This window comes from Halyomorpha halys, unplaced genomic scaffold, assembly GCF_000696795.3.
Source record: "Halyomorpha halys isolate HHAL.00 unplaced genomic scaffold, Hhal_1.1 Scaffold41.1, whole genome shotgun sequence".
NCBI lineage: Eukaryota > Metazoa > Arthropoda > Insecta > Hemiptera > Pentatomidae > Halyomorpha > Halyomorpha halys.
The window spans coordinates 826,777-841,097 of record NW_027115338.1 but is presented as its reverse complement, the minus strand read 5'-3'; the positions used below and the strand labels follow the sequence as shown (position 1 = coordinate 841,097).

The 14,321-nt window shown below is 32.5% G+C and overlaps 1 protein-coding gene across 11 annotated transcripts in view; it reads left to right on the top strand.

Annotated features, from left to right (window-relative positions):
- The window catches only part of LOC106688163 (calcitonin gene-related peptide type 1 receptor), a 564,568-nt gene that overhangs the window by 503,819 nt on the left and 46,428 nt on the right, over positions 1-14,321 (top strand). For all 11 annotated transcript variants that reach the window (XM_067052399.1, XM_067052394.1, XM_067052393.1 and 8 more), the window contains one exon: positions 13,568-13,694. In XM_067052399.1, coding sequence (XP_066908500.1) covers positions 13,568-13,694 — 127 coding nt within the window. The remainder of the gene's footprint in view (positions 1-13,567; positions 13,695-14,321) is intronic.

Here is a 14,321-nt window from a genome sequence, read left to right as displayed (position 1 = left end):
TGTGATATAAGGGGGTATCGCAAAGCAATATAGTAATTATTGCATATTTTATTTGTATGCAATAAAAACTTTAATGTATAAAAAAGATTTCCCTCTTGTTAAGCAAAGATTTTATTTTCATTCGCTTAAGTGTTCGCAATAAATTTCAACTTTTTGTGATTAAAATTAAAGGTACCCAGGAATTTTGTTTCCTCTTTTAATCAAGGCCTCATGCATCCCGTTTTGTAAACTGTGAAATACCTACTTAATGTTCGTGGAAGGCATATGGATCACCGGAGACACGGTGAAATTAGTAATCCTAACAATCATTGGACGAACGTCATGAGGTTAGGTCGACACATTCTAATATAACCTATGATTATTTATATTTCTAACAAGGGGTTGTGACTATCCTAAACCCGCATATCTCAACTGCAAGGCAGGTAATGTAGCCCGGTCCCGTCTGAATACAATTTGGACAAAATATTTATTTTACAAATAAAACCCATAGATGTATCATTATTAACAAGCTATATAAGTTTTAGATTTTTTTTTTCAATTTGCGCACTTTTAAACATATAGTATTAGATACTTCTTTTTTATTATTTAATTTGTATTCATTAATTACAATTTTTCTTGAATTGTAAACATAACGTAATATAGCTTGGAGTTTTTATTTTTATAATATAAACTGAACACATTCTTCACACCAAATTCAGTGTTTCCAAAAGTAATCCCGATAGTAACTAGAGTGTCAATTATAAACCAAGTCCTATCAAAAGCATTTTCTATATCAAGAATATAATATCGGATATCGGAATGTAACCAAACCAAGTTGTCTCTAGCACTCCTTCCTTGCCAGAACCTACTTTGCCATGCCGACAGAACAATTTTAGCTTCCAGCTACCATGTCCGTCTATTGGAAATAAGTTTTTCCATCAATTTACAGATAGATGAGGTAAGGTTGTCAGTCTACAATTTTTTTTTTTTAGAATAGGAATTGTGATGGCTTCCATCCATGTATTTAGAAAACTATTAGAGAGAAAGAGTTTATTCAACATCTTTAAACTCGTAGATTTATTAAAGTAACAGAGGTTTTTTATTATAGGAATGCAGATCTTATCCGAATCGGGTGTGGAATCATTCCTGGAGTCTAAACTGGTTAGAAATTCGGCCATGGAAAAAGACTCGATTAATGGATCAACTAGATCATTAGTGATGACGAGTGGTATTGATTCGATAGCTTGCTTTATGTTAAGGAAGTGTGCAGAGTAATTTACAGTTGACGAGATATCATAGAAATGTTCTCTAGAGTGTTTGCTAGGATTACAGGGTCAGTTTCATAGTGGTAATTTTTTTTTTATTTGAGATAAGTAGCCATAATCCATAATTAACTGTCTGCCAGAAAACAACTCCTGATGTGTCACAGTTAATCATACTCAGAAAGTTCTGTCATGATAATTTTTTACTATTTTAATCAGATACTTTTTCCCCCCCCCCCCGAACCCTCTAAAACAGAAATAAAAAGTGAATTAGTAAGTGCATTACGGTGAAAAAGAAAAGTAATTCGTGTTGTGTCTTACCTTTTACTACCTTTGGTATTTTAAGGTTACCTGTTATGTTTAATGTCATATATGAGCTATCCATTCTAAAAAGGAGCTATTTTAAGTCCGGAGGTGAGGGGCCTCCTCGTGTAAAATCACATACCTTGCACGTTTTCTGTCCGCTTTATATGAAACAAGTTTTTTGAAGGATGGTCGGCGAAGAAATATTTTAAGTGCCCTCTTTCTATTATCTATTGTTTTTTCACACTCTTCTGATGACCACGGTACAGGGGGGCGGGTATTATTTATATTAGTAGCTGAGGAAGTGTATGGGATCGCTGCGTTGGCAGCTTCAAGTAATCTACTATTTAATTGTACAATTTAGAGGTCAGGCTCGGTATCGGAAAGATCAACATCAAGTTTAACCATTGCTTGATATTGGGGCCAATGAGCTTTTTTAATGAGCCATCTGTTGTGTCTACTATAGGAGAGTCATTTATTAAGTGTTTTAATAATTATAGACAAATGGTCGCTGTCATGTGTATCATCTAAAGTGTACCATTGAGTCTTGTACCCTGTACAGAGTATCTTTAATTCACCTTGGCTATCTTTAATTTTTGGAATATTTTAGAGTATAGGTTTTCTTATAATTAGTTGTCGGTGCGATCCTCTATTTATTACGGTCTATTGTACCGAGAAACTTTGTTATCCTTAATGAGTGTTAGATGGCATATCAATCAATTTAACTATATCATTGAAAGAGATTTTTGCCTCTTGCATTCAATTGATTTTTTTCTATTTCTTTTTTTTTTGTGATAATATTTATAGTGTTTTCATGAGAATCTAATATTAAATTTAGTTCCATGGTGGATACGATAGAAGGAGGAGGAGGGCTCGAGTGACATTGTTTATTGCCTGAAACTATTATAGGAGTTAATAGTAAATTATTTCTTCTATTCTTGAATAGAGTTATTTTCTGTAATATATAGTCCTTGTGTTCCAAGTCACCGTGTAGTTACCTAATTGCTCTTTTTCATGCTTGCTCTCCTAATGTATAAACTACATGAGTTGGTGTCTTTCCAACGTCTGATTAGTCGACACATGACATCTCTGCATACAAATAGAGTAAGTGACAATTTCTTCACTATAAAAATTCTACACTGTACCTACCCTGTTTTATTAGTTGTGAGCTAACGTAAACTTGGTGTCAGAAACTGAGTACCTGGACAAGCCTTAATAGTGGTACCTGACCCTATATATTAACTAATTAAACGAAACTAACCTCAAATCTAAGCTTTTCGGCTCTTTTTCTACATCTCGCGAGATAGTGAAGAGTAAGCGTATTATTATTAATTTTACATTTGGCTGGATTTAGTAGTTCTTTTATTATCAATTCCTTATTGACATTAACTATTTGCTTGTAGTTCTTTAGAAACCTATCAACGACATGTTTATTGCTAAAATTATTATAAAATCAGGAGATTCTTGAAGCCTATTAAGACTGCAATTTTAGATACACATTCTTTCTGTTTGATAACATAAGTATATAAGATTACAGGATAATCCTAGGAGGTGTAGCTTTAGTATACCATACCTACCTGTCGCTTATGTCGGGGGTAGGATCGATGATAATTTTGCATGTTTTTTGGACATTATTCACCCTTTTTCCGGTTTCGACAAGTTGATCTCATCGCGTTGAGAGGAACTGATGCATCTCAGCACCTATAGAAATCGAACAGTTCGCCAGCCTCTTACAAATATGTCAATTTACTGTTTAGCAATAGGTCACACACCTTTTATTCTTTCTAGGAGCACAGAATAAAGTTTTTTGTTGTTGTTTTTGATGAACAACACTTTAAAATAGTCGAAACTTTAAGACTACTCTGAAGTGCCCCTTATTCGTACTGGTCATAAAGATCTGTAAAAAATATAATTGTCATCAAAAATCAATAAATATTCATAAAAAATATTTACATTGCACCATTAATAAATCATATTTTAAGTGTTTTAATGTATCCCAAAATCTCCAATCCCATATCACAGCCCTCGAAGAATGGTGTAATAGGAGGATTAAGATAAATTCCAACAAATCACCTTTACCCTTCGTCGTAAACCTACTGACTGCCCTACAGTTTCATTTAATGATGCTACTCTTACCCCTGTCGAACAGATCCGCTACCTTGGACTACATTTGGACAAACGATTAACCTGGAATCCTCTACAAGACTGAAAAGACTGGAAACTGCACGTCGATTTCGACTATTACAGCACTTACTAGACAAACGGTCTAAACTTCCAACACATTATAAAAGACTGATCTACATAACTGTAATAACGCAAATCTGGACATATGGAGTTGAGCTTTGGGGCTCCACTAAACCTTCGAATTTTTCTCGTAATCAATCCTTACAACTTAAAATCCTTCGTAAAATCCTCAATGCTCCTTACTTTGTCACAAATAAAATCATACATAAAGACCTTAATGTTCCCGATGTAACCGATCTAGCCCGAACCAGATATCACTCCTTCCAATATAAACTCCCTAACCATTCAAACCCCCTATTTTCTAACCTTGCATCCTCTTCCATTTCTGACAATCCTCCGAGGTGCTTAAAAAGATGATGGCCACGAGACCAGCTAATGTAAAATGTCATTAGAGTGCAACCAATGGGTAGATTCTCTACACGCCTGTAACACTCCAATTTAACTTAGATCAGATTTACTAAATGTATTATAATGTACAGTTGTAAATAGCAATAAGTAAATATTAAAAAAAAAAAGTGTTTTAAATTGAAACCACTCCGGAAGAATAATGACAAAACTGCAATTTTTCGTGAAATTGACTTTATTGTATTGGCGTGCTCAAAAATGAATCCAATAGTTGATTGTAAAACAATATAACTGTTTTTACGAAATTCACCACGGGAAGGAAAATCGGTCGTGATAAGCATGCTTATTTAGCTTCCCTTCCGGTGGAATAATAACAAAATGTTCAATTGATTTTTACAAAGGAAGACAATATTGGTGTACTTGTCAGCGCTTCAGCGGCTTAAGTGTTCTTTGTATCATTTGACAGGAATAAATATTTATTCCATTTACATCATTCTATTTTCGTCATTCTCATGCCCAGTAGACGATTTAAACTTTTTATCGATACGAATTTAATCGGCCGTTAAATTAACAAATTAAAATACTTAATTACCCTGATGACCAGTAACATAATTCCCTTCTTCTACTAACCCTGTTATGACAGTCTTAAATACTTACTGTGTTAAATAGTTTTTTTTTTTTTCATTTTTATTTGTTTTGTTTTTCCAATTTTTTTAATAAACTTTTCCATAACGTTTACTTCATATTTTTAATTGTTTTCCTTACTTATATTTGGTCAGAAATATAAAATTTGTGATATATTTTTAGAGTAATAATGACATTTATATAGCTCCGGTTATCGTGAAGCTGTTATTTGTTATTTTATGCAACAGTATACTAAAATGTCTATAAACTACTATCATACAAGCATGAAACCGAATCTATGAGCCATTTTATTAAATCAAAGTCGATTTATTTTTCATGCCTCATTTTTTTCATGTTTTTCATTATACTTCTAGAGCAGCGAAGTAATTTATATAACAATTATATTATATAAGAGATATTAAAATGTAATTTACCTATGTTTATTAATTGTGAGTCTAATCATCCTAATAATTATTGATAGATTAAAATATAAAAAAGTGAAATTTAAACAGTTATGAAAATATACTGGTTTTAAATTATTTTGGAATGGTCTTCTTTATTTATACATTATCACAAATTAATAAAAAAAAAAAAGTGTTCATTATAGATTGTTCAATTGATAATTTGATATTTTACTGTACAGTTAAATCGGAATAGTTGTGGGGAAAACGTTTCGGAATATTGGAATAATTCCAACAATACCGCCAAGGGGAGAATCAAATAACTGTGCAGATGATGGGTGAAGTGGAATGACTTATACAATCTACCAAATACCATTGTCTCGCGTCAGCGCTTTCCTTTCAGCCAAAGCTTTCAATGGAAAAGATAAAATTTAAATTGAAAACAATATGGAAGTATTGTCAAGTACTATCTCTTTTAAGTTTCACGAACCAGTTCGGGATATATTTGTATTTTCTTTTTATCACAACTATAAACCTCTATAATTTTATTGAGTTATTTCATTGAAAATAATAAGTTCTGGCATTAAACATTGTGACAGCCTGTCATTCACAATTGAAGGTTTAGAAGACTTTCCTAAAGGCAAACCTTCAATTGATCCTTCAAGATACGTTTCTTAAACGCAACAGCAGAGGCGTATTTAGAGCAAAAGCAAGCAAATATTTAAAGTAATACAATTAAAGAACAGAATTAATATAAAATAAATATTAAACTAAACATAAAGAACGAGAGACAGTAAATAAGTGTTCTTGAGATGAAAAGAATATTAAGATAAAAGGAAGTTAATATATAAATGATCGATTCTTTATTGGATGTTAATGTAACACATTGCATTATAATTCATTTGAATAAATTATTGCTTCATGATTTCTATGAAATAAAAAAATATTAAAAACAAATTGATATTTTTTTAATAAATGAATGTTCAATTGAACATTATGCTTAAGAAAATAAATTAATTCATTAATTTGGTATACAATACAATAATCACCGAACCCATAACAACCTACACTAATGTTTCCATTTAAGTTGACCCCAATAAACATCAAGTATCCTTGTAAATATGAGTAAGTGAAATCAAACAGTCGCATCTGAGAGTGATGCTGAGTATACAAATAATTAACTGTTACACCAATAATTTAACATTTATTAAAACCTACTTTATAATTTGTATACTTACCCTCTTTTTACTTTAACCGTCTAACATAATTCGTATGTTAAATATGTACGGACATGAGAAAGAAATATGTAAAAGAGCAACATATGATGGGCTCCCTTCTTCTGTATTGTGGACCCTTGCTTTAAGGCGGGCCAAGTAGAAATGAATCCACCCGCGTTATTGAGGTACCCTGCAGAAATTATCGATGAACACTTCGATTACTATCTCTCAAATTTATGAGTTATTTTAAGTTGTTTTCAACATATTCTTTGATTTTATGATTGTTAATTAAATAGAAACAAATTTCAGCCATTTTATGGGCTTAGTGGATGATCTACTACCTCTACAGCCCAAGGACTTACTCACGTAAAATTTAGTAGCCCAAATCAGAAAACGTGATTACCTCCAAGCTCATCCACATAAGATAAGAATCAGAACCACCCCAAAATACTTATTTCTTTCTGATTACTTACTTACCTTTGGACTCAAATGACAAATGAATTGAAAATTTGTGACATTGACGCCCACGAATGACCGAAAAAATCATAAATTGATTACGTAATGCGGAGAAGTAAAATATTAATTTACCTAATCCGATGTTAGAAAAACACATTATTGTTTTATTTTTTTTTTCATCCGATAAAATTTTTGTTTCAATATAACCACAGTTAAGTGAAATATATAAGATTATCTCTCAACATTGTTATTTAGCACATTAAGTAAGATAAATGATCAAATTTATTATAAATTATAGTGCCAACAATAATAAGCAATTCAGTTTGAAAGATAAGATTTTGGTTTGGTAGTTGAGGTTCATTATTTCCTTACCACAACGCCGCATTCCCCCGCTTTTTCCGATCTACAGTTGAGAATTGTGACTAGTGTGACACAAGTCAACATTGTTGAGAGAAGCCAGGTCATTTCCTTTGCAGCCTTTTTAACTTATTTATTTCCCTTGGCTGGTTACTTTTATATAATTTTAGAGGTATGCACACATTTCATTATATACTATATACTAACATGTACTATACACCTACTAGTTTTCTTACATAATAAAGCAATTTGTTATTTGATTTTATGTATCGATAAGTGATTGAAGTGTGACTAATGTAACTAGTTTTGGAGACCCATATTCATAAGTATTTTTATTAAAAAATATTCTTTAGATATTATTCTAAAGTTTAATCACACAATAAATACCAGTTATGGACATGGGAATCTATAACTATAAACCTTGATTACTTAAGGACATACCTTTATTAGTCTTCATTACTTAAGGTACCTGAAAAATTTCAAAGAGCTTAAAGATAGAGTATCATGAAAACGAAAGAATTTCATTGCTATGTACTGTCTCGGGATTTAGTCGGGATGCCAGGATAATCACTAAATGCAATTATCCAAAAATAGATTAATTTATTTTGAGTCTTTCAAAATATTATTATAATTGAATTATTTTTCTAAGGATTTTTGTGTGTTTACCAGTTTATGAATTAAATACCATTTTATTTATAAAATGTTGTTACCATTAATTATATAACATAATTAATAGGTCCTATGTAATATAATAGTAAATAAACTACTTAAAAGGACTAAGTATTTATTTACAATGATTGATAAGCCTCTATTTACAATGATTTATTAGAATAATTGAAATGATTCCGTTAAATTGGTTTGCCATAAAATATAGATTATTACATTATTACCTAATATATATATGAATGAGTGCTGAGTTGGATGGTGCGTGTAGTAACATGAGTGTCATTTTGTTCATAAAGTATGGCGCACAGGTCTCATAGTCGTTCTTCGGACTTGGTCTCGTCGAAGTGCATCTTACCCTTCCTTCGGTCTTCTTTCTTATGCTGCTTCTCCTGCTTCTCTCTTCCATCTCTTCTCTTTACTATTATATTAAAAAAGGGACGTCGCCTTTTAGGAATCTCATTCCCTCATTGGCTACCATCAGCCACGCCCAAGAAAAATACGTTACAGAGAGTGGTACATTTAAAAAAGTGTTTGGTGCAAGTTTTGTTTATAATTGACCTGCCCACCGATAAAGCCAGCAGGCAATACCTGCTTTTAATAGATTTGCTCAGAACCCTTACAGCTGTCCATTAACCACCAGTGAAGTGCCCTTTGTTGACATACTCGGCACAGGTATGACAAGACATATGGCAAGGGCCCCTATAATATTAATAATTGCTAATACCTCGATACATAGCATCATATCAATGGGATTTTGTCGCGAGGGTTGCTTCTAATTTAGCATTATCAAGGGGTGGAGGATAACAATGATACAAACGCCAACAGAATAGCCTCCAGCTTTACATTTTAAATGCGTATGCTCATAATTAATAGTTTTCAGGATGTCCATAACTAATTAAGTTCCCCGTAATCATCGAAATAAACAATCGTAAATTTAAAAAAAAAAAGTATAAAAAATATGCAATCTTATTTTGTGGAATTTACATAAGAGGAAACTAATAATTATCTTGTAAAAAATGAAGCGTTATTAAAATTAAAATTTGATTATCGCATTTTCTAATGAAATCACCAACTTGTTAAACGGTGAAAATTTACGACCTTAAGGTAAACCATAACTAATCAATTATCCTAATATCCCAAATAAAAATATTTTATTACACGTAATTCCGAACTTCAAAACACTACATCATCAAGATGCAACACAACAATAGTAGAAGATTATTACAATATTAAAAGTAAAAGATAACCCATGCAAAAATAAACTGCCAATCGGCATGAACATTAATACTTATTCCAATGAATCGAAATATCAAAGCAATTCATCAATCCTTAATTAATTGACAAAGGAGTAGCAATTTGCTAACGGGGACGTAATCCAATTGGATGCCATTAGTAGCTTGAAACCGGTCATCGTCAACTTGTAGAGTAATTACAGAGCTTCAATTTGCTAACATGAGACACTTCAGAATCCGAATTATCCTCAGCTCAACATAATAATGAATAATTTAAAAATATTAAAAAAGATTTTACATACAACGAAGATAGTTTTACATTCAAAGTAAAAAATCCTACTCATGAAATCTTGAAGCCAATACAGCTCTTGACAGGCTACGAATTTTCAGTGGGAACCCACAGTTTTTTATTCAAAGAAAAGTGCCGAGGACGGAATGCCTCTGAACGCAAACTATTTCGAAATACATCATCAAAAATAAACATAGTACTTTTTTGTGTTAGTTGTAATATATATGTATGAAACGTGGCTGCAACCTAAGCCCAGGCACTCCTTCACTTTTTGGAATCATTGGTTTGATTGTAGTCGACTGTATAATATAGTGATGAATAAAACATAATTAACTGAAACTAAAATCTATTGCATGAATTGCAGTTGAAGTAGGTGACGACCGAAACAACAGGTGTGTTAGTTAATTTTGAATAATGGTTCTATGGATTCAATGACGATGATGATGACGGTGTAAGTTATATTGATAGATGTGGACTAACTCCATGGCTCGGTTATCCTCTCTTCTTTCCTATATTTCCTCCATCCCTCTCCTCCTTTGTTCCGGGAGGCACTCCAAAATGTCTCTACTCACTCATTTTTATAGTAGAATATAGATAAAGAAAAAAATGGCTGCTTATGGCTAAGGCTCGCTAGCGAGAGTGAGCTTTTGTTTTTTCGGCCTCATTGGGCGCTGGTATTACAATTAGCATATGATTGTAGGTTGTTTCAAGCCTTCCGTTTAATGGAACAATATTTATTCGTGATATCAAATATAACAACTAGCCGTCTTGATCCAAGTGTAGTTTACAGGAAGCATTCAGGGTTCCTGATATGCATTAATTTTTAAATTTGCCGAATATATATTTTTGACACCAAGTAACTTACAAATGAATTAAACATCCAAAATCGTATTATTTCTACTCCTGAACAGAAATGCGTATATACAACATTTGAATATTTTATGTAGTTGATTATTATTGTAATGAATAGTTAATTTAATTCTGTGGAACAGTAGAATTAGCATTTCATGGGGCTATTTCAGTTTATTTAAATTGCGAATTTTTTCCCTTCTACTTTATGAACCTAACTCAATAGTTTTAGCTTTAAATGTCCTGATTCTTATGTTCGAGAGTCACGCCGAGATAGAGGATGTTATTGAAGATTTTCCGGCCCTGACCATCCACGACGAACCACTGGGGTAGTCTGCTCTTCTTGCCTTGTTGGAAGAACATTAACATGGCACCCGTCTTATTAGAATTGGCTCTGATGCCGTCCTTCTTCAGTGCAGCTACAATGGTGGCGGAAGCAGTTTGTGCATAGTGGAGGGCCAATTCAGCTCTCATGCTGAAGGTGTAGACACACTAGCGCAATCGAACTCAATAGGTTATCTAGGGATCAAGCTGGACAGACATTTCACTCTATCTGCTCATATCTATCACAAAGTTAAACAGGTAAAAAGAAAAAAACACCGCCTCCATCACCAACTTCTAGCATCTGCTCTCTCGTTACGATTAAAAACAAAAATATACAAAAGCATCCTAAGGCCATGTCGTTTATACGGATTTTCAAGTTTCAATTTCGACTGCGCCCCTAGTTCCTCAAAAGGTCTCCACCCCAGTCCCAAATCCTATTAAGCCTTCCATACAAACAAAATATCCTTTCTCGCCAACTAATGAGCTTCTACAAATTTTTATAGAGCTATTCTTATTTATAAGTTGTTTTTTTTATAATTATTAATTCAAAATAGACTTTCTGTGTAAATTTTCGTTGCGAGACCACCAAACTGCCCTAGCTAGGATCAATATATTCGATTTACAGCTGTAATATGAGCCTGAATTTCAATTTTTTTTACAACGTTTTAAATGCTATACCTAATTTGGCCGTTTTCTACTAATTTTAATTTATATAAGGTTTTATTTATCGCAACATTAGCGGCGTCAAGCAATATCCTTTATTCAAACATCACCTTCGCTGTGGATTACCTTATATAAACAAAAAAAAAAAAAAGAAGCAATATCCTTCCCCAGAATGGCTTAGAATTTTTTTATTTTTTAACAAGTCGATTAAAAATCGGAATCCTATGATCAAAAGGGCTGTGCTAAGTGGATAATAATAATAATTGTTGCCTACCTTTATCACTCTCCAGGAGGGTGAGGGTTGATGAATAAAACATTTCTAATTGTTCACCCTTGAGGATAATCCAGAATCAATCTAAGTCCCCCAGGATGGTAATCAGTGCCTTTGGCCGAGCCACAAGTCTTTCAAAGGAAAGATATTGGTCTTTCAGATTAAAAAAAAACAAAGCTGAAGACTCTTCTATAATAAAGAAGTTTTAATAATTAAACTAATATAGGGGTTCTAATAATTAAAATTATATCGGGATTTTAATAAGTTACGGCCTGATTCAGCTGTTACTTTGATATCAGCTGACTGAGGAGATCAGCCGATCGAGCTTATATAAAGAGATGTACCGAACCACATGAAGCCGATATTTTACATTAGTTCAAGCGTGTTAGATCTTATTCTTTCTTCTCTTTTTTAACATTTTGCTTTCGCCGATACTTAAGTGGTGCCGAAACCCGGGATCTTTAGATAGTTTTTTTTTAAGAAGAATTTTCTTTTTGTTTTGATTTTGTCGTATCCTTCCTTTTTATAAAATTATGGCCAGTGACGGAATCGTGAGAGCAACAGTTCTGAACCTCGAGGGTTGGAACAAAAATACCCATCCTCAAGCTGAAGTCAACCAACCTTTATCTTCAGGGAACCCAACTTCGGAATAAATTCAGCCACTACCGGAAGTGTCTTTAGCGCAAGCTCATGCCACGACACTAGAATGGATTAAGGTCCGTACGGCAACCGCCCAGGACCTGAGGAAGGCGGTGTCAGACATAGAAAAATTCACAGGAGAATTAAATCACTTTTTAAAAGGAGGTGACCGACTAAGAAGCCAAATTGAAGCGAAGTCACATTGCATCGCAAGTATACCCGTCGATTATACGGATCCACAATACCATATACCATACGATTAATGTTACAATACGATACAGGCTAGAAAGCGTCAGAAATTACAGCGATTTTTCTAAAGCACCGAAGCTGTGTTGGTTTCTGGTTTTTTCCCTCACCAGACAGGTGCTCAAACCACCCATAGGCCCTCCGCCATTTTATTGATGTTAGCTGTGATCTATGAACAGATTTACTCCTGTATTATTTCAATTTATTTATTTTATAGACAAGTATCGATAGCAAGATATTGTAGCATCAAGGAACATTTACGAACTCAACCTTCCAATAGCATTAACCTAACAACTGTGAATAACTTTGGTTAATTACGATCAGCAGGATCTGAGTTTCTTTTTATATAAATATTAATCAATGTTAATGTATATTAATTTGTCAAGTTATATATCTCCTTCAAGTCAGTTTTCCATTGTTTTCATTTTGTGATTATAGAAAATTAGGAAATTATTTTGTTTCTTCTTTCTTTTTATTTTATAAAATTAGAAATCATGGTACATTATTATTATTTATTTCTGTTTATTAGGGACAAGATCCTATTAATTTGGATATATATATTTTCATATTTTTTTATTACGAGTATAATAACTATATTTGTTAATGTTCTTATATTATATTTTAATATGTTAATAAATTTTGTTTGAAAGCTGAAAATATTTTATATTTTAATTTTTGTCCCTTTTTATTTATTTTGTTTTCAATTCACGACTAATTAACTCTATAATTTTGATTAATCATACATCATTTTTTGATATGTATATTTCTTCTTTCCATTATACACGTTCATTTTCCAGGTTCTCCTTATAGAATTGAAAAATCAAACCAGTATTTTTTTTTTTTGTTAACTCTTCTTGTTTCTGGGACCTTCAGGTCAAACCATCCTTTATGATCTATTCGACTCTTATAAACATATTAATCTTTATCAATAAACAATAACTAAGCAATATTGCTTTCATGAATTTTCCACAATTTCACCCTACAATAATATAGATATAGACTGTAGATAAACTCTAGTCTACAATGAGTGAAATGCTTATTTTAACTTGCAATGCTGTCCAAATATATTGGGTGCATCGTATAATACACAACATCCTTATCAATATTATAAACAGTTATAGTAAATGTAATATAATTGTAATAGTAATATAGACACTAAAAGTCATTAACAAAGATACAATAATTAATTTTATGCTTTAGAGCGTTACGATGCCCCAGGAACACCCTCCACAAGAATCTCTTCACAGCGTTCGCCGCTAACAATTTCCTTTGGCTATTGTGGTACAGGCTGATTGTACCATTTCCAGAAGTCGTCATAGAAAATGGGGTAAGATGGAATCGTCAAAATATATTTATAGAATATTGATGTGTAGATAGTTGACCGTAAATTACTAATTGGAGAAGATGGTCGGGAGTGCGATCAGCAAAAAAACATAAATAAACAAAAAAATATTTATTTACCCGGACGTTTCGACCTGAGTTTCAGGTCTTCATCAGGGTGGCTAGCAGGGAATCTTGGCTAAACCATCTTCTCCAATTATTTATATAATAATGACAATGGACAAACACTATCTTCTTGCTGAGAAAGCATTAATATTAATTTGGAATCCAAATGACAAAATATTAATAATTTTACTTAATATTTGATACAGCATTGAGTCCTAACCCATGTTACCTTTCTGCTGCACCCACCGATAAGATGTTATCAGATCAGAACCCAATGATAGACTCTTCAATTTTTTCTTCAAACAATAAGTGGACACCAAAAAAATTGATGAAGTGCTTCCTTTAAAAATTGGTTTACATGTTTTCAAATATTTCGAGGATTTGATAAAAATGTTTTACCTGCACTAGTAACATATCTTTTTATTTTTGACATATAAAAATAATATATTATTCGTTAAGGATAATGGACTTTTTCATTGCTAGCACCAGCCACATTAGTAAGAAGCTT